The sequence below is a fragment of the Bufo gargarizans genome, chromosome 3, assembly GCF_014858855.1.
Source record: "Bufo gargarizans isolate SCDJY-AF-19 chromosome 3, ASM1485885v1, whole genome shotgun sequence".
Taxonomy (NCBI): domain Eukaryota; kingdom Metazoa; phylum Chordata; class Amphibia; order Anura; family Bufonidae; genus Bufo; species Bufo gargarizans.
Genome location: NC_058082.1, coordinates 90,902,792 through 90,930,684, shown reverse-complemented (window position 1 = coordinate 90,930,684; position 27,893 = coordinate 90,902,792). Strand labels below are relative to the sequence as shown.

The window sequence follows — 27,893 nt, the reverse complement described above, 5'->3', positions numbered from 1 at the left end:
GAGGTTTTCTTCACTACCTTTGCCACCTGCACATCAATTTTTGGGACCTCATAAAAAACTTTTTAATTCAGCAAGGTCAAATTCTGTAGAGACGCTCTGGGTTTAACCACTCATCTAAAACCATGTCTTGCACATTTTTTGAGACTCTGGACCTTTAAACTCTTAAATCTCCGAACATTCAGTCCTAGCCCGTACATGGTTTCTGTATGTCCTCAATACCTATAAAGGTTCTTAATGTTTTTAATAAATTGTCCATTTCCTCAAAAGAAAATATTTTTTCTTTCCCTCAATTATTTCACCTTCTAAAAACTGATTTTCTTCCATATAATCTCTGGAAGTGGATGCTTCCTCATCCAGATCAGAGCCAGGGAAGACTTTACCTCTTCATGTATCACAGATTTTAATTATTCTACGCTAGATGGTTGCTTCTCTCATAAGGTTAGATATGCAGACTTTACATAATTTCTTCCTGTAATTTTCTAGTATGTTTTGAAACAAGTTGCACACTTTCTGGTTCTGGATTTCACCCAGGTCTCTTTGCACCCCTACCAAAAGAGACAGCAACCAAATATATATGTATTATGTATAATACTCTCCTGCCCATATATACAACTGCCATTATTTCTCCCACTTGGGGAACTGACAGACTGTTGCAGAGGGAAGGTCTGGGACATCCATACGAGCCACCAGAGTCAGATCCTGGACCTGAAATGGTGCAGGAGTTCAGACCTCAGATCAGCCACATACCCTGTGGCTGCCCCTCTCATATGTGATCCTGGGACAGCATCTGTTGTCACTTCCAGAGCGTGACCAAGTACTTCCGGTGTGACACATATGGTGCAACCGAATCTGATGTCAAACGCTAGTAAAGTGCCCAATCCTGTAGGCCGACACTGATGCAACAGAGCCCCCAGCTCTGAGTGGGAACAGGCGCCCAAACAGAAGCACCTAATCCTTCTGCCAAACATTGGTATGGAACCAAAGGCAAGCAGAGGAGTCCAAGTGTAAAGGGTAAAGTGCAAGGAAAGCCCAACGCCCCCGATGTCACTAACCTGGACAAGAAAAAAAAATATATATAAAGGGGGACCATTTATTCTCTGTTCCTGCCCCTACATAGGTCAAGGGTCATTCTCCTAGCATGCCATCATGGGGGAAAAGGATAAAAATATACTGACTTATACTGCCCAAATAGAAGCCAAAAGGACACTATTGGCCTCCACTGGGTGAATGAAGCCCTATGGATACATTTGGAGAATATGCTGGGAGCTTTTTCCAAGCGTATATACCAAACATCGGCTCCAAATGTGACATGAACAGAGTCTATTCTATCCATTTCAAATGATAATTACAGTGCATGTCTGGTTACATCATTGGTAGTTGAAAATTGATTGACCATTATGTGCCTCCACCAAAAAGCTCTTTTGACACTTAAAGAGAAATCATAAAAAAAATAAAAATTGGGGGCAAACCCTTTAAATCTACAGTTTCATCAACATCAGATTATTCTTTCGACTGCAATCCAGTGGAATACAAAAAATAATGAATGCAAGCACAAAACCAGAAGAAACGTCCATTATATCTTTATTGTTAAACAACCTGGTTGAAAATAATTGCAACTGCAGCTTTCATGTACAACAAAAGATTTTCGTAAAAGGGAAAAATAATCCTAAATTTACTGTCATGAAATGATCAATACCTGATGTTCAGAGCGTCTGACCCAAACTCTTCAAGAAAGTAAAGAACTCTTTGAAGCCATGTTCATGCTCTTGTGGTATTACCTATGCTCTGTATATAAACCCTTACCTCAATATATTGACTGCTGCTTGGTCAGCTCATTAGTTCCTTAGCAGGATTAATTATAAGGATATTATATCCGGAAAAAACAAACAAAAAACAAAAAAAAACAGACTAAGTGCCTGATAAATTCCCTTTTTAGATCATGGCCATATATACCTGGGGCCATTCACTTGAATCAAAACCTCAAGTGCGTTATCAAACTTGTCCATAATTCCAACATCCTATACCCTGCACTACAAATCTAGACGTTTGCTCGCCATGAACTACTCACCAGTAAGCGACTGGAATTCCAACACTGATAATGATATGGTAGAGTTAAAGCCTGTCGCATATGCTCGTCCATTCAGGAGCGGCTATAATATAAAGTAACTATAGGAAGGACCATACGCCTGGAAACACTACCTAAATTCTCTGTGCAATGCAAACAAATGCCAGCTGATACTGCTGTGCCTTAAGGCCTGTGCTATATCTGCGTACATATATATACACTTATGAAATGTAATGACAGCAGCTGCATTTTGCACTAGAACCCATGGAGGATACCCATGGCGGGCTGGTGGATACTTTGGCTATGTTCTGCCTCCAATCCGACAGCCGATGCTGTAGGACGTCCAGGGGTTTGGCAGCAGATTTAGTTTTTTACACATTAAGCCTCTAAAATAATGAAGTTGAAATAGCAATGTTGCAGACCAACGTGGATGTCCGCTCTATGTGCTTGACTTATGTGGGGCAAGGGAGTCCAAAATGAACACCTTAAAAGGAGCCATACACGTCCACAGGATGTGTCTGTAGACTGCATTTAATATTGCTCGACCCCAGTGGGTACCAAGAGTTCAAATGGCACCTGCCGGGGTTGATGAAGGTTGTACTATCCAAAGTAGTGGAAACTGAATGCCGTACAATTACACTGAAGGCTGCTTACATAGATGTTAATACCGCTAACGTTTAGTTAAATCGGACAATACAATGCAATGGCGGACACTTATAAAGCATTTCTTGAGAATCGCTTCTCACTAGTAATTTCACATTTATCAAACTGAAAAAAAATAAAAAAATTCACATATCGACTCAAGGACTGAGCAGCCTGCAACTACCATAGCATGATGGGAGAAGTAGTTTAGAGGCTGCTCAGTCCTTAGACACAATCACCTTTCTGGACTGGAGGGCGGGCCCTAACAGAAAAGGCGCATTATATGAATAACGGATTGTATATAGCGTTTGTCATGCCTAGGATGTTAGTATTTGTATGGTTACCGGTCTCCTATAAAATAATATGCTTGTTACTACTTTACAAACTAATACAGACAGTGAAAGCAATCAAATAAAGTTAAAGAAAAAAAAAAGAAAAATATGTCAAACTAGGGTAAATCTTAGTAAATAAAACATGTTGTTGGTTTTACGAGGACCAGTCATCCTGTGTACGTGAGGTAGTATTATAAAGCTCACTCCCTAACACTAACCTCTTATTATAAAAGAAAAAAAATAATATATATATATATTTATATATAATGTCATGTTATTGCCAATATGCTAAACCAATTGTCAGGACATGGACCTTACTCTGTTCCAGAACATTTTAAGCATCATCATGATGGGACATAAAATTACAAATAATCCCAAATAAAAAATAAAAAAAAACACTCGCTAAACTCTGTCAGTTCTGGACTCATACTTCAGCTGTCCTTTCAAATCTCAAATCTTTATTAGCAGCTAACGACTAACTTTCAGGAAACACTAACTGTGACAATATGAATTGGTAACATTGATATGCTGGTGTTATGAACTGAAATGAGATGCGATATCTTCAGCCCTGCAGATAAAACCCATTTGTGATAGTCTATCCTCCACAGTCAGACTGGTACAGGTGCTTTGGCAAGGGGTGGGGCACGCTTTGTCATCGATTCTTCAAAGGCCTACTTCTATGTTGATTATTCAGCATAGTGTAGAACGGCGTTCGGGGCGAGGCCTCTTCACATGGATTCAAACTCATCGATACGCTGTTTCGTGTTTCCTTGTCGTATCTGGCGGAGTGTCTTGTACTTGTCGCGGCCTGCTTTTACGTTTTCAGCGTGAAGAACGTCATTCTGAGTTTTCTTGGTTTCATCTCTTGCTTGTGCCAATTCAGAACTTAGAGCCTGGGAATCAAATCAAATGGATTTAAAATTCACATGCCTTAGAGGTTATGTTGCCACTTGCAACCATTTTTTGTTCCAATGCATCTGGAATGAAAACTGAATTAAAGGGTTGTCTAGGATTAGAAAAACATGGCTTCTTTCTTCTAGAAACACCACTACCCCATCCATAGGTTGTGTGTGGTATTGCAGCTCTGCCCCATCAAATCCAATGGAGCTGAGCTGCCTAAGCCGACAACCCATGGACAGGGTTGGTGCAGTTTTTAAAAGAAAGCAGCCATGTTTTTCAAATCCTGGACAAACCCTTTTACTATTCCAAGTTTTACAGTTTCTACAAACCTTAAACAGATTTACTGCGTGTGTTGCCATAGTTAGACTACAAAAACAGTGTGTAGTCTGATCCTGCAGCCATGCTCCCTTCTCTGTTCCCTATACCAAATGTATTTTAGCAAAAAGTAGGGACAATGAAATTAGCAGCATACATTTGATGGATGCCAAGTCACAGGCAGCCAAATGGTAAGGCTACATTTAAACTGTGTGTAGTGTCCATTTGCAGTATGCACGAGGAATGTCCCTGGCATGTATGTCAAATGTATCCATAGGCCCCACTGACCCAACACGGGTCAAAAGAGTGTCCTTTTGGCATCTGGTATTTAGTTTTTTTTTGCATTAACATGGCAACCCAAGGATACATATTGGCAGCATCAGGAATGTACACGGTGTGAGCTGACTGTAAGTAGCCATTTTGCAATGCATATCAGTGGTTACCTGAAGCTGCTTCTTTACACGCTCGTTCTTTTGCGTTTCGGTCAGTCTCTCCTCCTCACTCCGATGATTCATCACCCCCTCAGAGGACAGTTCTGCACTGGCCTCTGCGCTGTTCTCATCATGCTCATCATGTTCATTTTCTGCGGGTGCGGCAGGTGGTGGAGGAAGAGGTGGTGGAGGGGGTGGTGGAGCAGACATCACGGTTTTTAGCTCTTCTTTGGTTTTTTCCAAATCTTCTTGTGCAGAAAATGCCTGGCCAGGACAAAAAAGTTGTCACATTCTATGTATAAATGTTGTGTATTTGCAGCAATGTAATGTTTACGGACAAGGCTGAAGCACAGCTGCGGACATATCAGCTCAAGGTCCACCGTAAAATGTTATCCATACTGTACAGACCAATGATTTCACTGTTCATTTTAAATCACGTTACATGTCCTTTAAATATGGAAGATGAAGAACAAGTCACTGCAGTCAAAGGGTAAAAAAAAAAGATGCAACTCCCAGAGACAAGGAAACGCAAGCGCCAACATAATAACGAGATCTCATCTTCACCATCAGCGACAACATGGAGCCAGAACCTGGAATGAAGCCAAGTGACTGACAGTTTGGAAAGCTGATTTTCTCAAAACTGCGCATATTTCTGACAGTGAACTATGGTGAAAAGAACAAAGATGGATACAGATTTGACCAAGGCCGAAAGCATCAAAGGGTAAAGCGGTGACTAATTTCTTGAGGGTTTGTTATCACTATTAAAAAAAAATTATAAAACTAATTCCTAATCTGACATCCAATGGAATGGAATTTATTTTATTAACACGAGGAAGCCAGATAGTCAAAACTCCACCAATAGTAAAACCAAAAAGCTACGGGTGTGTCCTTCATGGGCAATAGACACAATGGACAGGAGAGGACCGCCAGTGACTTCTATGAGAATTATTTTAGGCATGCTCTGACCTGTGCGCGAGGTCAGGAGGGAGTGGAGAAGCTGAGAATCGTGGACACAGTCATCTATGGTAATCCTGCCTGTGATGAGAATACTACAGCTACTGAAAAGTTACATTGGCATATTATTAGGCTTACTGGTCAGTGCAAAAACTGCATGACTTCGTATTTGTAAAAAGGAAAATGTTTAACATAAAAATATGATTTTAACAATAGGACACATTCCCTTTAAGGAGTTAACTCCTTAAGGACACAGCCTTATTTCACCTTTAGGACCAGGTCATTTTTTGGCAAATCTGACCAGTGTCACTTTAAGTGGTGATAACTTTAAAACGCTTTGACTTATCCAGGCCATTCTGAGATTGTTTTATCGTCACATATTGTACTTCATGACACTGGTAAAATGAAGTAAAAAATAAATCATTTTTAATTTATAAAAAATACCAAATTTACCAAAACTTTAAAAATTGCACATTTCCAAGTTTCAATTTCTCTACTTCTGTAATACCTCCAAAAATAGTTATTACTTTACATCCCCCATATGTCTACTTCACGTTTGGATCATTTTGGGAATATTTTATTTTTTGGGGATGTTACAAGGCTTAGAAGTTTAGAAGGAAATCTTGAAATTTTTCAAAAATTTTCAAAAACCCAATTTTTAGGGACCAGTTCAGGTCTGAAGTCACTTTAAGGTCATTTTTGGGTGGTTTCTATAAAGTACACCCCTCAAGGTATTCAAAACTGATTTTACAAACGTTGTTAACCCTTTAGGTGTTGCACAAGAGTTATTAGCAAATAGGAATGAAATTTGAGAATTTAAATTTTTGGGCAAATTTCCCATTTTAATCTTTTTTTTTTCCAGTAACAAAGCAAGGGTTAACAGCCAAACAAAATGCTATATTTATTGCCCCGATTCTGTAGTTTGCAGAAACACCCCATATGTGGCCGTAAACTACTGTACGGGCACACAGTAGGGCGTAGAGGGAAAGGTGCGCCGTGTGGTTTTTGGAAGGCAGATTTTGCTGGACTGGTTTATTTACACCATGTCCCATTTGAAGCCCCCCTGATGCACCCCTAGAGTACAAACTCCATAAGAGTGACCCCATTTTGGAAACTACGGGATAAGGTGGCAGTTTTGTTGGGACTATTTTTAGGGTACATATGATTTTTGGTTTATCTATATCTCATTTTTGTGAGGCAAGGTTACCAGAAATAGAAATGTTATCTACATTTGCCAATAACTCTTGTGGAACACCTAAAGGGTTAACGACGTTTGTAAAATCAGTTTGGGATACTTTGAGGGGGTGTAGTTTCTTAGATGGGGTTGCTTTTATGGAGTTTTTACTCTAGGGGTGCATCAGGGGGGCTTCAAATGGGTCATGGTGTCAAAAAAAAAAAGGCCATCAAAATCTGCCTTCTAGAAACCATACAGCGTTCCTTTCCTGCTGCGCCCTGCCGTTTGGTCATACAGCAGTTTACAACCACATAAGGGGTGTTTCTGTAAACTGCAGTGTGAGGGTAATAAGTTTTGTTTGGTTGTTAACCCTTACTTGTTAATGGAAAAAAACGGATTACAATCGAAAATTTGCCCCAAAAAAAAAGCTTTTTTTGGCACAGTTTTTATTTTTTACCGTGTTCATCTGAGGGGTTAGGGGGGTGGGGGTGGGGGGGTGGGGGATTTTTATAGAGCAGATTCTTACGGACGCGGCGATACCTACCAAAAAAATGCATCTCCAGAGTAATTTAGTTTTTAGCCCATTATCTTAGGTAGGGGCTCATTTTTTGCGGTATGAGAGGACGGCTTTATTGGCACTATTTGGGGGGGGAGGGGGCATATGACTTTTTGATCGCTTGCCATTACAATTTTTGTGATGTAAGGTGACCAAAAAAAAATCTTTTTGGCACAGTTTTTATTTTATTTTTTGACTATGTTCATCTGAGGGGTTGGGGGAGGCGTATTTTTATACAGCAGATTACGGACGCGGCAATACCATATGTCTACTTTTTTTATTTTAGTTTTATTAAATAATATTTTTGACTTTTTTTTTTTCGTTTTAGTGTCTCAAGTCTGAGAACATCCGATTGTCAGTGGCTAAATTGGGATATAAATTTAGTACTCCATGGAAGTGTGGTACTCCCTGAAGCAACCGTCAAAGCAGAGGCCCGGATGATCGGGGCATGTGTCACACTGAGTGGTGGCGTCCTTCCGTATCCCCCTCCTGTGACACTGCACCTTTTTTGGGTCCGTCCCTTCTTTCCAGTATGAGGGGACACACCTGGAAAGTGTTGGCCAGGGACGATCCGGGCGCCTCCAGTTCCCGAGGTACTCCGGCCTGCTCTTTCCCGGTCAGAAAAGATCAGGGCCTTGAGGACTGCCTCATAGAACTGAAGGAATGTCCCTGTGTTGCCAGCGCTGCGGGACAGCACAAAAAGAGTTGCACAAGGCAACCTGCACCAAGCAGACCGCAACTTTTTTGTACCATGCCCGGGTTTTGCGCATAAAGTTATATGGCTTGAGGACTTGATCAGAGAGATCAACTCCTCCCATATACCGATTGTAGTCGACGATGCAATCGGGCTTGAGGACCGTTGCTGTGGTACCTCGCACAGGGACAGGGGTAATGCCGTTACCATGAATTGTGGACAACATAAGGACATCCCTCTTGTCCTTATAGCTGACCAGCAACAGGTTTCCAGTGGTAAGGGCACGGGTCTCGCCTAGGGCTGCACGATAAATCGAAAAAATAATCAAATCGCGATAATCGGCAAATGCGATATGGCGATTTGGCCGACCCGAAAATGCCGCGATTATATATAAAGGGGCCCTGCGCACATAACTGCCTTTGCGTGTAAAGTGTTTTACTAGTGTGTGTGTGGGTGAAACAATCTCTCTCCTAACAGGTCCGGCCTCTGTACTCACTATGAATGCAATGCACTGCAGCGAGGTGGCCGGCCGGCGCGTGACTGACGTCACTTAGTAACGCTCCTGCTTCCTGAAGTGGGAGGAGCGTTACTAAGTGACGTCAGTCACGCGCCGGCCGGCCACCTCGCTGCCGCTCGCTGCAGAGCATTGCATTCATAGTGAGTACAGAGGCCGGACCTGTTAGGAGAGAGATTGTTTCACCCACACACACACTAGTAAAACACTTTACACGCAAAAGGCAGTTATGTGCCCAGTTTAGGACACATGAGGGGGACCAGCATAAGATGCTATATGTCTTAAGCTGGCCCTCCCCAGGTCCCCCATATAACAGCGCCCTCCCCAGGTCCCCCACAACACAGCGTCATCCACAGATCCCCCACAACACAGCGTCATCCACAGATCCCCCATAACTATGTCATACCCAGCCGCGTCAGCGGCTTATATGGGAAAATCCAAGCAAATAGACCTCTAGCACAATTCCTTTAAAATATTGCATCGCATATTGTTATCGCAATTTTTAGGGCCCTAATCGCAATCGCACAAAATTCCCATATCGTGCAGCCCTAGTCTCGCCCCTGGGGATAGGTACCTGGAGGCGGTGGGCAGGGAGGCCGCGTTGATTTGTCCGCACGGTCCCACAAGTGGACGTGAATCTGGCGGCGAGGGACTGGAACAAGGGGATACTAGTATAAAAGTTATCCACGTACAGGTGGTAACCCTTATCTAGCAGTGGGTGCATAAGGTCCCACACAAGTTTCCCGTTAACACCCAGAGTGGAGGGACATTCTGGGGGTTGAATACGGGAATATCGCCCCTCGTACACAAAACTACAAGTGTACCTTGTGAGAGTACCTCAAAGTTTGTACAGCTTCACACCATACCTCACCCGCTTAGAGGGAACATACTGGCGGAAAAGGAGTCTCCCTTTGAAAGCAATGAGAGACTCATCAACCGTGACCCCCCTTCCAGGCCTGTACAAATTTGGCCCCAAAGTAATCGATGACCGGCAGTCATAGGCAGGATCAACCTGGGGGGGCGGGAAATGCTGCATTATCTAAATAATGCAGGCATTTCCAGATGGCCTCAAACTGGGAGTGTGTCATGGCCGTACTGTAAAGTGGGGTCTGGTAGAGGACATCCCCACTCCAGTAATGCCTGACACTAGGTTTCTTGACTGGGCCCATGTGCAGCACAAGGCCCCAAAACGTCCTCATCTCGGCTGCACTGACCGGGGTCCAGCCACCGGGCCTAGTCAAAAAGGAGCCCGGGTGTTGAGCAACAAACTGTTGGGCGTACAGGTTCGTTTACTCCTTCATCAGGTTTACAAAGTGGTCACTGAAAAAAAGACCAAGAAGTAGTCTTATTCAGTGAAGCCCACTGTGGAAATCTGGATTCCTGGTTGGCCTACAAAATCAGGAATCACTGTCTCAAAACGTTCTGGGGTACACCAGACAAGTTCACCGGCAGGGGGCTCCGGTGGATTTAACTGGTGGGCCGGAAAACTAGTACGAGCCCCAGAGCTGCAGCACCCGTTGGGGGCTCTAGGGTCACACAGCTGTGCTGTGGACCCCAGACACCCAACTTAGGGTGATGCAATCACAAATTTTTTATTTTTTTTTACTTTCACTAACTTTCCCCTTTATATCCCTGCCTAACCCAACCTTTCACCAAGTACCTGATTGAACAGATGGGGGGTGCTGGGCACAGATGGGGTGTGCTGAGATCCGACGACGTGCAGCGCTCCTCTCTCCTGTGCTCACCTGACACAGGAGGAGAGGAGCGCTGCTATGATCCCATGATGGTGATTGGTGGTGTATTATCACACCACCGATCACCATCCTGTTCCGGATTATCGGGTCCTCAGAGACCCGAATAACCCGGAAACGCAGCAAACCGCAGGTCTGAATTGACCTGCGGTTTGCTGCGATCGTCTACACAGGGGGGGTCACAGGACCACCCGGCGCATTGTCCCCAGGTGCCTGCTCAATGATTTGAGCAGGCACTGGGTTCTGGCGGGCGGTGATCGAAAATACACAGGGTGTACAGGTACGCCCTGTGTCCTTAAGTACCAGGACATCAGGGCGTACCTGTACACCCTGTGTCCGGAAGAGGTTAAAGAGTCTTTAGGATAACCCATTGCTTATTTCTATCAGACTCCTAATCACTAATGAAGTGGATTTAAAAAACAAACAAAAAAAAAACAAAAAAAAAAACACACAATTCACTGGAAGACCCCTTTAATGACCATGATTTCCTTTGCTACACTTAGGATTATGGAAGTATGTGATGAACATTTCATACTTAATCCTAACGGCTCTCCCCCAGAGGGAGATGGACTGTGAAGAAAATTGCACTCTGTGCTGCACAATCAGACTGCTGCAGAGAGGGCTGATTGGTAATTACACTTCTAGAGGAGATAAAATTAGTTGCAATTCTGAATCATATCTCCGGAGAAGACGGATCTGTGCCCTGTATGGTTAGATCACTGGAGGCATTATCTTTAACAAGATGCAGTAAGGTACTATACAACAACCAGGTACTGAAAAATCCTGTCAGCATGATCAACCCTATTTAAACATGCATATTACCTGGTAGGGTTGATCATGCAGATTAAAATGGTACCTTATTTACCTTTGTAGGTTGCAACTAGACATGAGCAAATTTCCAGTTATAAAATTCGTTCACACTTCTATAACTGGTAAAAGGTGAATTGCGCTATGGATTCCGTTACCACAGACCATAACTCAATTCTATGACGGAATGCCTTCAAAGGCATACAGTTATTCATTCTGTCAAAATAGAAGTCTATGGCCTAAAAAATGGATCTGTCCCGTTTCAGTTATGCAGGAGAAAACTCCCCTGCATAACGGAAACTGGGTGGATCCATTATGCAGGCCATAGACTTCTATTTTGCGGAATGAATAACGGAATGCCTTCAAAGGCATTCCGAAATAGAATTGCATTATGGCCACTCATCTCTAGTTGCAACGTTATGGAGATATGAGGATTTTTATCTTTATTCATTTCAATGGGATGGCTTGGGTGTAATTACACCTGCTCACCACTGCAGATGCAACGGCGAGAAGGTGAACAGTAAAGAGGAGGCAGCGCTGGCATGGCGCGCACCTCCTCTTCAAACAGCTGATCGGCGGGGGTGCCGGACCCTCGCCGATCTGATATTGATGACCTATCCTGAGGATAGGTCATCAATTAATATAACTCGGACAACCCCCAGGCTGTGGAGCTTCGAGCACTGCTACAGCTACGCCCGTAGTGCTCATTACACCCCCCCCCCCCTCCTCTCTACTGGTGCGTTGTGACTCATTAATAATCATTGGTGGTCCAGCAATCAATCTGCTATATGGAAAAATTGCCGGGGAGGGGGTTGGACATAGGATTCCCAGGAGCGCTGTTCTTTAAAAAGTATAAAAAGAAGCTTTATTGATAAAAGAATAAGGCTAAAACACTTGTGTAACACTTTTTGATGGGGGGCCACCTTTATTCCTCAGACACATGGCAGATTTACTATTTTCTAAGCAAAGAAGAAAAAAAAAAAAAAGGGATCGGAAATGTGGACCCGGAAGTGCGGGTCCGCATTTCCGGATCCGGCCCGCACGTCCCCATAGAAATGAACGGGTCCGCAATTTCGTTCTGCAAAATGCGGAACAGAATTGCGGACATGTGAATGGACCCTAAGGATTCTTTCACATTGTGTTTTCCTTTCCAATATTGAGATCCGGCACATTAATTGTCACTGGGGAAAAAACTAAACTTAAAGGGAGTGCACCAGAATGCATTCCATTTGGTTGTCTTCCCACGCCGGACACTAAACCGCTGCAAGCAGCGTTTTTGAGTGCGTTATTGGATGTGAAACAAGATGGATCCATCATGAAACACAATGTAAGTCAATGGTGCTGGATTTGCTTTCTCAGACACAAGAGAACGGATCAGACGCCCATTGACTAGCAATGGTTTTATTGCTGATCAGTCATGGCTATTTCAGAGATAATACAGCCGGTAGAAACTGTCTTAGTTGCCCATAGCAATCAATTCCTGCTTTAATTTTCCAAAATAAAAGGTGGAATCTGACTGGTTGCTATGGGCATCTAAGCCAGTTCTACTTTACAACAATTTGACAAATGATCCCCAAAATTCATTTAAAAATTTTTAATAAATCAGAATCCCCTCCCCCCCCTCCTATTTTCCAATTCCAGCTTCAAAATTATCCATGATGCTTTGTGTTCCTTCCTGACTGCGGGTCTACTGTGCTCACATAATGCAGTGAATACAGTACAGTACTCTCTAATACAATCTCTAATACTCCTGTACCCCATGACGACAGGCATGAACATACTTAAACTCATTTGTACGCTAGCCTAAAGGCAAAGCTCGAGAACTGGGACCTTTGTGTTGTTGTAGGTGTCAGACATACGGCAAGTCTATTAAGTTCAACCACGGGATAGGCGAGGATGTGAATCTCTCTGCCATCAGGTTGCAGCATGGCTCACTTATTACAAAGTGCTATGTTTTAGAGAAAATCTAGCTGTAAAACAAGCTGGGAACAGAGTTTGGGATACAGGGAATACTGTGCAGCTTCTCCTCACCCTGCAAGGCTCGATTTACCGGTCTCTCCCTATATGCAAAAGGAAATAGATTTGTCAATAAAGTCAAGCACGGAAGACAGAAGCCGCACATCGGACTCATCCCTCGCTTCCAGCTCCTTTTGATTTGCCTGGAATGTAGCAGCATTTGAGTTAAGATGGCTCTCTGTCATTAAGGATCCCTGTTCAGGATTTCATGTTGCCCTTGGTTCGGGTAGCATGAACCCAATGACAGGTTCCCTTTAAATCATACATAGTTTGCTAATTATAAGTTTACACATTAACAAGTTACAACCCTGGCATCGGACGGGCACTTCTAATATGGCCAGAGCTGTAATCTGATTTTACTTCTTGCATTATTGCGAGGCATTTTAAGCAAGCCGCTCCACTGGCTATACACAATGACTCGCTGTGTATTCGGATTTTTGTTTTATGTGCTGGTCTTTTCATTTTCAATGCTGGACTTGAGGTAAGCAATCCATTTCTATAACCAGTAGACACACAATGTGACAACACTCTGATTACCTTTTGCTGCCACTCTGACGCTTCATCCTCCTTTTTCTTCTTCGCCTCTTCAAGTAAAGAAATCTTAGCAGTAAATTCGGCAAGTTCAGCTGCCTGCGATGAGAGAATAATTCAAAGTAAGAAACCACCACATTTCCAGCCTGATCACATTGGGCCCAGCTTCTGTGGTCTGACCTGCACACAGCACATTATAGAGCAGGAGGAGGTGAGCAGATTGATGTATAGTTTTATGAGAGAAGATTTAGTACAACTTGTATTTGTTTCAATCTCTGTTTCCTTGAAAAGGAATCTGTCACCACTATTCTAAACTGGACTGCGCCCCGAAACATGTAAGGATTTGAAGTGATGCGCATTTTATTTCTAACATGTTTCAATAAAGTATTTTTTATATTTTTGACTGCAGGAGCGCTGGAGAGTTTTCTGGATTGCAATCACCAGTGGCTGATCTGGGGTTTCTCCCTGACCGGAGTCCTGTGCTCATAAGCATTATGTGGTGAGCTGAAACATAACATTTTTTTCTCTCTAGTAATACACTAATACTACTGCGCAAGGTCACCATTTTATAATTTTCCTACTGCCCCTGGTTTCCCCGCTGTCAGCACTGAAATACATTCTGGACTTATGTGAAATGCTAACATATAAAGGACTCAACAGTCCTAACAATGTGTTTCAGCATAGCTTTAAAATCGCTGACAGTGGGGGAAGAGTAGACAAAATAAAAAATTGTGATCTGGACTCCTTATCTGCAGTGCTACTCACATATTACAGATAATAGCTCAAGATTGAAGGGAAGCCATCGCCACAAAGACTGGGTGTTATCCAACTCACCCTCACGTGATACATAGATGGGCCGGGCACACCAGAGGTGCTGACTGCGAGTGGCACTCTGCTGACTGAAGGACTTGTCTTCTATGACGTTTATATAGGGCATATGGAAATTGGCTGTCCCAGTGAAAATTTTTGTTTAAATAAAATAACAGTAAAAAATGCTATAAATGGCAATTCCCCAAGTGTTCTGATAACATGCAGGGAATCCTTGACCCATCCTTGATCCAGTAGCACAGGACAGCTTTTTGCCTTCACTGACCACGTCTTACCAGCTGTTCTTGGTTTTTCATCTGGTCTGCAGCTTGTTTGGCCAGTGCAGCCTTCGCTTCTTCTGCAGACCGTCGCTCTTTCTCCAGTCGCTCTGCCTCTTCTTTTGACTTTTTCCTCTCTTGCTCCAACTCTAAAGCTCTGCGAGTCTGCTCTTCTAATTCTATTAACACAAGAACACAAAGCAAGACAATTCATATAATGCAGGTTAAGGCCATGTTCATACAAGGCACAATTGTCACACATTTCAGATGCAGGATCTGCACCAATCATATGCAATCATTTATAGTATGATACGAGTATATGTGGACAGGGGCAGATTGGGAATTGAAAGTGGCCCTGGAAAAAATCGTAAAAGTGGCCCCATGTTTTAGGCGGGTCCAAACTAACAGAAGACGGGGCAAAAAAAAAAAGTAGGCATGGCCCACAATACCAGAGTGCAGCACAAAATACTGCTTCAGCCCAACCAAATACCACAGTGCAGCACTAAATAGTGCCGCAATCATCGCAGTATTCAACTATATCACTGTCCTGGGGGGCAGGTGCATAATTACCTGATGCTCCCAGCTTTAACTCCTGAAGTATCAGACCCATTTTATGTTTTTCCTCCCCTTGTTCCAATAGCAATAACAAAAATTTTTTCGTTCAGTGTCATGATGGCTTGCAGGACAAGATGCATTTTTTAATTGCACCATTTATTTTATCATTTCTGTTATTGGAAAGCAGGGGAAAATAAAACATTCTTTGTGCAGTTAAATTGAAAAAAATAAAATATTCCACCAAGATATTTAGGGTTTTGACATCACAGCGTTCACAGTACGCCAAAAATGACATTATGCTCTTATTTTGCAGCTCAATACGAATCCAGCGATACCAAAACTTGTGTAGGTTTTTTATTATTTTAAAAAAACCTTTGAAAAAAAGAAAACTTCTTTGCATCACCCTTTTCTGACAGAAATAACTTTTATATTTCGGTTTACCGTAGCTGTATGAGGGCTTGTTTTTGGTGTAACGAATCGTAGTTTTTATTGGTACCATTTCTGTGGTACAGACAACCTTTTGATCACCGCTATAAAAAAAAAATTGGGGGAAAAGGTGACTAAAAATGGCGAATTGTGAGTTTTTCCTTTTTTTCCCCCGTTACGCCATTTACCGGACAGGGATTATTTTTTTATATTTTAATAGTTCAGACATAGCGATACCCAATATGTTTTTTTTTTTTTCGTATGTAAAATTGAGAAAAAAAAAGGAGGGGGCAATTTTTTTTTTTTTTTACAATTACAACTTTTTTTCACTTTTTATTTATTAACTAACTATTAACCCCTTTAAGGGCTAGAACCTGGGATTATTTGATAACTTTTCAGTGTCTCCATGCTGCCCTGTGCATTCTGCACACGGCAGCAGAGAGCTTACCATGGCAGTCATGGATCGCTTAAGCAGCATCCAGGCTGCCATGACAACCGATTGGAGCCTCGCAATTTAACTGCCCTCACTCACAGGGGCGGATATCGGCGTTGATTGCAGCACCTGAGGGGTTAAACGACAGGGGCGGCACAATTGCCGTTTCCTGTCAGTGCAGCTGGGAGCTAGCCGTATGATACAGCCGGCACCCGCCGTGTATGGTGTGGGCCCGCTTCATACATCCACTGCAGAACCGTGATGTACCAGTACGTCACGGTGGCTTAAAGGGAGTCGGTCACCAAAATTTGGCACTCTAGCACAACTACACAAGATTCCAATGGTACCCTTGTTCTATTCTTCTGACTTTCACCAGCTGAAAAAAAAAACATAGGTTTTATCTATATGCAAATGAGGGCTCGCAAGTGCCCAGGTGGCGGGGTTCTTGTTGTAGGTGCCCAGGCTGCTCTGTATTCTTTTCATATTACCCCTCCCCAGCCTCTTGCTGGTCTCGCCCTACAAGGCTGTTTAATCATCCCAAGTACCGGCCGAGATCCGGCATGTGCGCAGTTCACCGCCGGCCCGGGCATGTGCACTACGGTGCCCATTGTGGGGAGCGGCATCGCTTCATGTTGTGCGCATGCGCCGGAGGACCGGAAGCAAGCAGGGAGACTGGAGGCAAGCCGAGCAAGAGAAATGTAAGTATATCCACATTGCAGTGCGCATGCCCGGGCTGGCTGCGAACTGCGCACACGCCGGATCTCAGCCGGTACTTGGATTGATGAAACAGCCTTATAGGGCGGGACCAGCAAGAGGCTGGGGAGGGGTAATATGAAAAGAAGGCAGAGCAGCCTGGGCACCTACAACAAGAACCCTGCCCCTGGGCACTTGTGAGCCCTCATTTGCATATAGAAAAAACTTTTTTTCAGCTGGTGAAAGTCAGAAGAATACAACAAAGGTACCATTGGAATTTTGTGTAGTTATGCAAGAGTTCCAAATTTTGGTGACAGACTCCCTTTAACCACTTCAGCCCCGCTAGCTGAAACCCCCTTCATGACCAGGCCACTTTTTACACTTCGGCACTACACTACTTTCATCGTATATCGCTCGGTCATGCAACTTACCACCCAAATGAATTTTACCTCCTTTTCTTCTCACTAATGGAGCTTTCATTTGGTGGTATTTTATTGCTGCTGACATTTTTACTTTTTTTGTTATTAATCAAAATGTAACAATTTTTTTGCAAAAAAATGACATTTTTCACTTTCAGCTGTAAAATTTAGCAAAAAAAAACGACATCCATATATAAATTTTTCGCCAAATTTATTGTTCTACATGTCTTTGATAAAAAAAAAAATGTTTGGGCAAAAAAAAAAGGTTTGGGTAAAAGTTATAGCGTTTACAAACTATGGTACAAAAATGTGAATTTCCGCTTTTTGAAACAGCTCTGATTTTCTGAGCACCTGTCATGTTTCCTGAGGTTCTACAATGCCCAGACAGTAGAAAAACCCCACAAATGACCCCATTTCGGAAAGTAGACACCCTAAGGTATTCGCTGATGGGCATAGTGAGTTCATAGAACTTTTTATTTTTTGTCACAAGTTAGCGGAAAATGATGATGATTTTTTATTATTTTTTTTTTTCTTACAATGTCTCATATTCCACTAACTTGCGACAAAAAATAAAAAATTCTAGGAACTCACCATGCCCCTCACGGAATACCTTGGGGTGTCTTCTTTCCAAAATGGGGTCACTTGTGGGGTAGTTATACTGCCCTGGCAATTTAGGGGTCCAAATGTGTGAGAAGAACTTTGCAATCAAAATGTGTAAAAAATGACCGGTGAAATCCGAAAGGTGCACTTTGGAATATGTGCCCCTTTGCCCACCTTGGCAGCAAAAAGTGTGACACATCTGGTATCGCCGTACTCAGGAGAAGTTGGGGAATGTGTTTTGGGGTGTCATTTTACATATACCCATGCTGGGTGAGAAATATCTTGGCAAAAGACAACTTTTCCCATTTTTTTATACAAAGTTGGCATTTGACCAAGATGTTTATCTCACCCAGCATGGGTATATGTAAAATGACACCCCAAAACACATTCCCCAACTTCTCCTGAGTACGGCGATACCAGATGTGTCTCACTTTTTTGCAGCCTAGATGCGCAAAGGTGCCCAAATTCCTTTTAGGAGGGCATTTTTAGACATTTGGATCCCAGACTTCTTCTCACGCTTTAGGGCCCCTAAAAAGCCAGGGCAGTATAAATACCCCACATGTGACCCCACTTTGGAAAGAAGACACCCCAAGGTATCCAATGAGGGGCCTGGCAAGTTCATAGAAATTTTTTTTTTTTTTCGCAAAAGTTAGCGGATATTGATTTTTTTTTTTTTTTTTTTTTTTCTCACAAAGTCTCACTTTCCGCTAACTTAGGACAAAAATTTCAATCTTTCATGGACTCAATATGCCCCTCAGCAAATACCTTGGGGTGTCTTCTTTCCAAAATGGGGTCAGTTGTGGGGTGTTTGTACTGCCCTGGCATTTGAGGGTCTCCGCAATCATTACATGTATGGCCAGCATTAGGAGTTTCTGCTATTCTCCTTATATTGAGCATACAGGTAATGAGATTTTTTTTTCCGTTCAGCCTCTGGGCTGAAAGAAAAAAATGAAAGGCACAGATTTCTTCATTCGCATTGATCAATGTGGATGAAAAAATCTCTGCCAAAAAAAAAAAATGGAGGGGAAAGGCGTCTGCCAGGACATAGGAGCTCCGCCCAACATCCATACCCACTTAGCTCGTATGCCCTGGCAAACCAGATTTCTCCATTCACATCAATCGATGTGGATGAATAAATCATTGCCGGGATTTAAATTTTTTATTTTATTTTTTTTATTTTATATATATACAAAGTGTTTGCCAAAGCATAGGAACGCCGCCTCCTCCTCAGCTCGTATGCCTTGGCAAACATATCTGTTACTGCAGAGGAGAAAATCCCGTCTTGCAGCGCCGCATACACCGACTTGCGTGTAATCTGACAGCAGCGCAATGCTTCTGTCAGAATGCACATCGGTGCTGCAGCTGGTCGATCGGTTGGTCCACCTGGAAGGTAAAAAGACAAAAAAAAAAAAAAAAAAAAAAACCAGGCCACAACGCAATAATTTTATTAACTTTGCAACAGAACATGTAACTAACTTTAACTGAACATTAACTTTTTTGCTTACTGGTGTGTTTTTTTTTTTTTTTTTTTACCTTTATAGAACAAACCTCTCCTTCCCCATGGGTGAATGTGCAAAGCGCAAATCGCCCAAAGATGTGGCGAAGTGCGTTATGCACTTTGTCCCAGGTGAAAGGAGACGTTTGCAGCAGCAGTGAGTGAATGGGCCCTAATAGCCCTGTGTGCCTGTCCTGGTGAGATGATCCCTATGCTCATAGTGTACCTGTGAGTGGTACTTCCGGAAACACTCTCCAAAGCATAGGGCAGGGTGGTCAGGACAGTCAGGACAGAAATAGCGGGTGTCACGCCTTATTCCACTCCTGCTACAGACACGACATCTTTTTCGGGGTGACGGTTGGGTTGAGGTACCAGAAACGACATTGGGGAAATGTCGCTCGTGTAGACGGCTAACTACACTGGTGGATGGGGCCACGGAACCTCCTGGGTACAGGAGGTTCTCGATGATCTCTTCCTGAAATTTGAGGAAGGATCCAGTTCTCCCAGCCTTACTGTAGAGAACAAAACTATTGTACAGAGCCAATTGAATTAAATATACAGACACCTTCTTATACCAGCGTCTGGTTCTGCGGGAAACTAAATACGGAGACAACATCTGGTCATTGAAGTCCACCCCTCCCATGTGGAGGTTATAGTCGTGGACTGAGAGGGGCTTTTCAATGACACGGGTTGCTCGCTCAATTTGTATTGTCGTGTCTGCGTGAATGGAGGAGAGCATGTAAACGTCACGCTTGTCTCTCCATTTCACCGCGAGCAGTTCTTCGTTACACAGTGCGGCCCTCTGCCCCCTTGCAAGACGGGTGCTAACGAGCCGTTGGGGGAAGCCCGCGCGACTAGTTCGCGCGGTACCACAGGCGCCAATCCGTTCTAGAAACAAATGCCTAAAGAGGGCCACACTTGTGTAAAAATTGTCCACATAAAGATGGTACCCCTTGCCGAATAAGGGTGACACCAAGTCCCAAACTGTCTTCCCACTGCTCCCCAGGTAGTCAGGGCAACCGACCGGCTCCAGGGTCTGATCTTTTCCCTCATAGACACGAAATTTGTGGGTATAGCCTGTGGCCCTTTCACAGAGCTTATACAATTTGACCCCATACCGGGCGTGCTTGCTTGGGATGTATTGTTTGAAGCCAAGGCGCCCGGTAAAATGTATCAGGGACTCGTCTATGCAGATGTTTTGCTCTGGGGTATAAATATCTGCAAATTTCAGGTTGAAATGGTCTATGAGGGGCCGAATTTTGTGGAGCCGGTCAAAAGCAGGGTGGCCCCTGGGACGGGAGGCGGTGTTGTCACTAAAGTGCAGGAAACGCAGGATGACCTCAAATCGTGTCCTGGACATAGCAGCAGAGAACATGGGCATGTGATGAATCGGGTTCGTGGACAAATATGACCGCAATTCATGCTTTTTTGTCAGGCCCATGTTGAGGAGGAGGCCCAGAAAAGTTTTAATTTCGGAAACTTGGACTGGTTTCCACCGGAAAGGCTGGGCATAATAGCTTCCCGGGTTAGCGGTTATAAATTGTGTGGCATACCGATTTGTTTCTGCCACAACTAAGTCTAAAAGCTCCGCAGTCAAGAACAGCTCAAAAAATCCCAGGGCCGAACCGATCTGAGCCGTCTCAACCCGAACTCCAGACTGGGCGGTGAAAGGGAAAACTACAGGTGCGGCTGAAGTTGGGGACTGCCAATCAGGGTTTGCCAGCACCTCTGGGATTCTAGGGGCTCTACAGGCACGTCTTTGCGGTGGCTGCGACGGGGTCACTACTGCACATGCCACCGTACCAGCTTCAACTGCCCTTCTGGTGCTCGCTACTTCACCAGGTTGTACGGCAGTGCTGGTACTCGGTCCAGGAAGGGCTGGGCTGCTGGTGTATGCCTCACCACGTAATCCGACAGCACCAGCCCCACTCTGCTGCTCTTGAAGCGGATCCTGCGCAACCTGTGGTCTAGCGACACGGGGCCGGGTACGCCTGGTGGTATCAGGGACCTCAGCCTCCTCGTCCGAACTTTGGGTCAGAGAGCCACTGCTTTCTACAGGTTCGTATTCTGACCCGCTGGATTCATCAGATGAGGGTTCCCACTCCTCATCCGACTGGGTCAGAAGCCTGTAGGCCTCTTCAGAGGAATACCCCCTGTTAGACATGTGGGCAACTAAATTTAGGGGTATTCCCTGAGACTACCCAAGAAAAAAAAGCAAGCCTGTCTTACAAAAGGGGAGGCTAGCGAAGTACCGGAGGCCGCTGCGGTTGATAAATATCAAAACTGATTTTTTTATCGCCGCAGTGCGTGTAAATCGAATGTGCAGCGATCAAAAAAAATTTTTTTTTTTTGTCACTGCGGTGGGGCGGGTGTGGGCGAACGCACGTGTGGGCGAGCGATCAGGCCTGATCGGGCAAACACTGCGTTTTGGGTGGAGGGAGAACTAAAGTGACACTAATACAATTATAGATCTGACCGTGATCAGTTTTGATCACTTCCAGATACTATAAAAGTACAAATGCTGATTAGCGATACGCTAATCAGCGAATAACGGACTGTGGTGCGGTGGGCTGGGCGCTAACCGATCCCTAAACTACCTAACCAAGGGGCCTAAACTATACTGAAACCTAACGGTCAATACCAGTGAAAAAAAAAAGTGACAGTTTGCACTGATCACTTTTTTCTTTTCACTTGTGATTGACAGGGGCGATCAAAGGGGTGATCAAAGGGTTAATTGGGGTTCAGGGGGGTGATCTGGGGCTAAGTGTGTAGTGTTGGTGTACTCACTGTGAAGCCTGCTCCTCTGCTGGATCCAACCGACGAAAAGAACCAGCAGAGGAGCAGGCAGCCATATAACAGATCATATTTACAAATATGATCTGTTATTCGGCTCTCTGATTGGATTTTTAAAAAATCAGCAACCTGCCAGCCAATGATCACGGCTGGCAGGTTGCTGACGAAATAGTCCTGAACGAAATGCCGGCGCGAACTGCGCATGCGCGGGCGCATATTCGCGTCATCTCGCGTCTCGCGAGATAACGCGTATATGCGTGACTCTGCGCAGCGCTGCCACCTCCGGACCGCACATCTGCGTTAGGCGGTCCGGAGGTGGTTAAGGGGTTAATTCTTAGAGCACCAGATCATTGTGTACCTAGCTAGCGGCTGTGAGGAGGGCTCAGACAGCGCCATAGGCATTGGCCCACCTGGAAATTTCCCTGTAGGGTCTATGGCCAGTCTGCCCCTGTTTGTGGCTGGGGGTTACAAAACTCCACATGCAGCACAAAAAAAAATCTGAGTGGAGATTAGATCCGTTACAGATACCTGCTACAGACTTTATCCGAGCGCTGTGCTCCGTTATCTCCAGCAGTCTCACAGATGAATGGAGCAGCAGTGCACATGCTTGACCTACAGCTTCATTCATTTCAAAAAGCCCTGAGGCAGACAAGGCCCCCCCATTCACGTGATCGTGGTGTTCCCAGCATTAGGACCCCCACGATTTAACAGTTCGCCCCCATCGATAGAATAGGGGCTAACTTCAAATTACTGAAATACCCTTTAACAGTTTTGCGCAAGCTCTGTTTGGCCTTTGCGAAAAGGACTCAATGGTTCAGCCTGCGCAGAGCTTGGGCAGCAGGGTTAGGGGGTGGCTGCTTTAGCTGCTCATATCTTTGGATTGGTAGCAGCTAGACAAATGGCCCGTGCGTAATCACTGAATCAGAAGCAGCCAGAATCCCAGAATTATCTCCACTACTTCAGCAGATTTCTAACAGGGATATCTTTCAAACAAGTCCATATCACTAGCTGCTACCATTCCCCAGATATGTGCAGCCAAAGCAGCCCTCCTGTCTTTAAGCTGGATGAGGGGGGCAGTTGGGTTGGTATATCATTGTACTGACCCACAGAATAAAGTTATGTTGTTACTTATACCATAAGGGAGCACTGTAAAAAAAATTCCATAAAACTGCTGTTTTTTTTTTTACCTTTCCTAAAAACAAATAAATAAAAGGTTCTTTAATATACTATATGTATCCCAAAATGGTTCCTAAAAAAACTACCGAACAATCAAGAAACATTTGTATAAAACAAAATGTAAAATGTATGCCCACTGGAACATGGGGGGGGGGGGTGTATGTTACTGGTCCTTAAAGAGGACCTTTCACTACTCTACAAACTAAAAACTAACTATACCTGTGGGCAGAGCAGCGCCCAGGGGTCCCCCTGCACTTACTAGTATGCCTGGGCGCCGGTCCGTTTGCCCGGTATAGGCTCCGGTGTCTGCGCTCCCTCTGACTGATTTCTTGTAGGAGGCGTGTCCCTTGCTGCACTGCTGGCCAATCGCAGCGCACAGCTCATAGCCAGGCTATGAGCTGTGCGCTGCGATTGGCCAGCAGTGCAGCAAGGGACACGCCTCATACAAGAAATCAGTCAGAGGGAGCGCAGACACCGGAGCCTATACCGGGCAAACGGAGCGGCGCCCAGGCATACTAGTAAGTGCAGGGGGACCCCTGGGCGCCGCTCTGCCCACAGGTATAGTTAGTTAGTTTTTAGTTTGTAGAGTAGTGAAAGGTCCTCTTTAAAGGGGTTGTCTCATCTCGCCTATACTAAGGAAAGATGTTGTGCTATGCTGTTTCAGTAGTTCTCATGCACGGCAATGAGAGCTACTAAAAGAGCAAAGCACCGGAACGCCCTGCTGTTTCCTGGGGGGGGGATGGGTTTCATCTTGCCTTTGTAACGGAGAGATGTAATGCCACCAAGAGGTTCAAAATGCAATTATGTCACCGGGGTTGTGCGCCAACAATATTTACAAGACAAACTGTATGGGGGTCTTTAGTTATTTTTTCTGCTAAACCTAACAATCTCAGTCTCACCCCCTTTCGCCAATTCATATGCACTAAGAGTAGAAACAAAATGAATGTCAAACAGAAGACTTTTTTTTACCTTTCAATAAGGGGAAGAAGGTGGTTAAAGGGGGATCTCATGGGAAGTGTTACCTTTTCTTATTAGTATTAGATTTTTTTGTAGCTTTTAAGTAGTGGTGGTGACATTTAGGATCTATTCACACGTCCGTAGAATGGGTCCGCATCCGTTCTGCTAATTGTGGAACGGGTGCAGACCCATTCATTCTCTATGGGGCAGGAATGGATGTGGACAGCACACAGTGTGCTGTCCGCATCCGCATTTCCGGAGCGCAGACCTGATCTTCCAGTCCACAGCTGAGGAAAAAAATAAAATAACATGTCCTATTCTTGTCTGCAATTGTGGACAAGAAAAGGCCGTTCTATGGGGGTGCCGGCCGGGTGTATTGCAGATCACCAAGACACTACAGACGTGTGAATGGACCCTTAGATTTGAGTCATGACTGCCGGAGCAGTTCGATACCCTTTTTCTAAGGACTGTCATTTAGACTATGATTCTGTAGGTGAATACTTTCCTCTTTGTTTATTTACCTAATGCTATTTACTGATCGTGTCTACAGTAAACCACAGAGTGGAAAGTAACTCCATTACTGATCTACAGGCAGAGCAGCCGACAGGTGGAAAAGCAGCCAGCGTACGATCCTCAACTGCAGTAATCAGAAGTGGCTGAAATAAGCACACCAATATACAGAAATTACTACCATCTGGGTCAATGCTGTGTATATTAGAGTAAATCTACCACATCAAAGGAATATATAGACAGCCAAACAAGTACTTAACAATGAATCCTTTATTATTATTCTTAATAACATTATAATAAAATAGCAGCAGCAGTCATGTATACAGGTTATTGAGAATAATAATAAAAGTTTATTGTTAAGTACTTGATGTGCTGTGAATATATTCCTTTGGTGAAGTAGATGGAATAGTAATGCTTCAACGATCTATCGCCATAGGATTCATCATCCCCTTCAGTAGTATTGTTCTTTTATTATATACTAGTGAACATGAAGCACACAAATGTCATTACAGACTGGCATTCTAATGTGAGGCAATTAGCCAAAAGGCCACATGCTCACGACAGTATGCATTCCACGGTCCACAAAATATAGATACTGGCCTGCGCAGGCTGCATTTTTCTAAGGCTACTTTCACACTAGCATTAATATTTTCCAGTACTGAGATCAGTCATAGGGTCTCCATACCGAAAAGAAAAGAAAAAAAAAAAAAAACGCTTCCGATTTGTCCCCATTCATTGTCAATCGGGACAAAACGTAACTGAACAGAAAGGAGTGCTCCAAAATGCATTCTGTTCTGTTCTCATACCGGAAAGCAAACCGCAGCATGCTGCAGTTTGCGGAGCAAGACGGATCAGTCATGACCCACAAATGCAAGTCAATGGGGACAGATCCGTTTTCTCTGACAATAGAAAACTGATCCGTCCCCGATTCACTTTTAATGGAGTTCATGACTGATCTGTATTGGCAATGTTAAAGATACTACAACTGGATCCGTTCATAACAGATGCAGATAGTTGTATTATCAGTAACTGAAGTGCATTTGCTGAAGCCTGCCGGATCCAGCAAAAACACAAGTGTGACAGTAGCCTAACAGAAGTGCCTGCTTTTGTCCGCAAAACATGACTGATACACAGTGCATTTTATTTCTTTTATACCTTTCTGTGCCTTTAGTGTCTGTTCCTCAATTTGCCGTAGGCGTTCGATCAGTTCGTCCTTTTCCCGTTCTATTCTTTCTTTTTCTTTCTCTGCTATCTCCCTTTTCTTCTTTTCATTTTCTAGCTGAGCTCTAGACGAGAAGAAACATGTTGTGAATAATGGTAAGAACCAACATTAATGATGCACAGGAGAATTTGCTGAGCAGTCACGTCCGAGGACAGCTCCTCATGTAGGTGCTAAGAGAAACACTCAAATATACAATAATTACTTTGTGCACTGGGTTTGCACAATAAAAAGCTCATCATGCACTCTTCTACACATTGCAGCATTTAAAGCGGTTATCCCTTGAGTCAGTCATTTTCATATGAAAAGTACTGGAAGGCTAGTGATGGGAGTTTTAAAGTAACTTACAGTTTCTAGAATAAAAAATACATTCCAGAATTTTTTGTTTACATGTGTCCCCTACTTTGTGCTGCTGTTAAACTCTGGAGAGAATCAATCTCTGTCTCCTTCCCCTTCTGGCAGCTGACACTATAGTCCCTTCATACTTCCCCTGCAGAAGCAGTCTTGCAGGGGCTCTGCTCTTTTCCTAACAAGCAGGGCTGGATGCTACTTCTATTGCCTGGAGAGACCTGGCTATGGAGAGAGTGACTGAACATGTGTGACCACTAGGAACCAGCTGGTGCCATGCTAAGCCAGTTAATCAAATACACTATTGGGCTCAATTATAAATCCTATGCCAGTTTTTTGTGTAAAAAAAAAAATAATTTGCATGACCCAGTATTGCGATGTTTTAAACATCCATGAAACAAAATTTAGACACGCAGGCATTTTCGCACCCTTCGACACTTGGGAATGGCTGGTGCCAGGCCATCAGTGGCAAATTTACAGGCGTAAAATAAAAGTGAAAACTACTACAGTCAGGGGCTTGAATAGTTTTCACTCCAGACGCACGGACTGCCAGATATGCACCCAATTTAGGACTAGAGCTGCACATCATTAAATAGGCGCTTCCTCCAGCAGCAGCCATGAAAGACCGGCGTAAAAAGCCAGTCTATAATAAATGACCCCAATATGCACCAGATAAACAGATAAATAATTTTCCATTGGGGCTATATGTATTATTGTAGGCAATATCTATTGGTGTCTGCCCACAATGGGTGCTGGTTCTCTCACCGGCGATACAGCTGCAGAATACCTTCCAATGGATCAGAACACTCAGCCACACAATAGACTTGTATGGATGCAGTATTACAGTCCCATATAACCTGGAGGGTGTATGGAGCAGTCATTGGATTGTGTGCATAAGCCTATGGACTTTTTGGTTACTGTGTGACACAAGCACCAACCATTCTACTAAATTTACACAAACTGCAAAGTGTCTGAAACAAGTATATGCTGTAAGTGGCATCATATATAGGACGTTCCTCACATATGAGCTTATGCAGTATGCCAGAGATTAACGTACTCCACAACAATTTATGTATGACCAGCACACAACGATAGAAATACCTTCAGTTACATTCAGTTAGTCTTTGCTAGAAAATCATTTCACAGTCAATATACCTCTACACCAAAGGTCTGCAACCTGTGGCACCTGTTTTGACACTACATCTTCCAGCATGCCACAAGCTGCAGAACACTGATCTAACTACCTCACAATACACAAGCAATAATGAAAGCAGCTGTACGCAGGATGGTGAATACTACGTGCAGGATAAAGCCTGCCTGCCCGCACTACACAGAAGTCCAGCACATAACCTGGCAGATTACTAAAAGCAGTCAATGTAAATCTGTATAACATAATCTAGTCTAATCTTCTCATCAACTGACATGGTAGCTATCTACATGGTGCTAAAAAGTAGTCGTACAGCTACATTCAGCTGCGGCTGGCAGACAAAGCATCGGCAGAA

The 27,893-nt window shown here is 43.8% G+C and overlaps 1 protein-coding gene across 2 annotated transcripts in view; it reads right to left on the bottom strand.

Annotated features, from left to right (window-relative positions):
• Nucleotides 1-1,564: 1,564 nt before the first annotated feature.
• Nucleotides 1,565-27,893, bottom strand: part of RDX (radixin) — a 108,167-nt gene continuing 81,838 nt past the window's right edge. For both annotated transcript variants that reach the window (XM_044285042.1, XM_044285043.1), the window contains exons 10-14: nt 25,980-26,110; nt 14,786-14,946; nt 13,689-13,781; nt 4,698-4,949; nt 1,565-3,932 (exon numbers count right to left, since the gene is read on the bottom strand). In XM_044285042.1, coding sequence (XP_044140977.1) covers nt 3,768-3,932; nt 4,698-4,949; nt 13,689-13,781; nt 14,786-14,946; nt 25,980-26,110 — 802 coding nt within the window. In that variant the 3' untranslated portion in view covers nt 1,565-3,767. The remainder of the gene's footprint in view (nt 3,933-4,697; nt 4,950-13,688; nt 13,782-14,785; nt 14,947-25,979; nt 26,111-27,893) is intronic.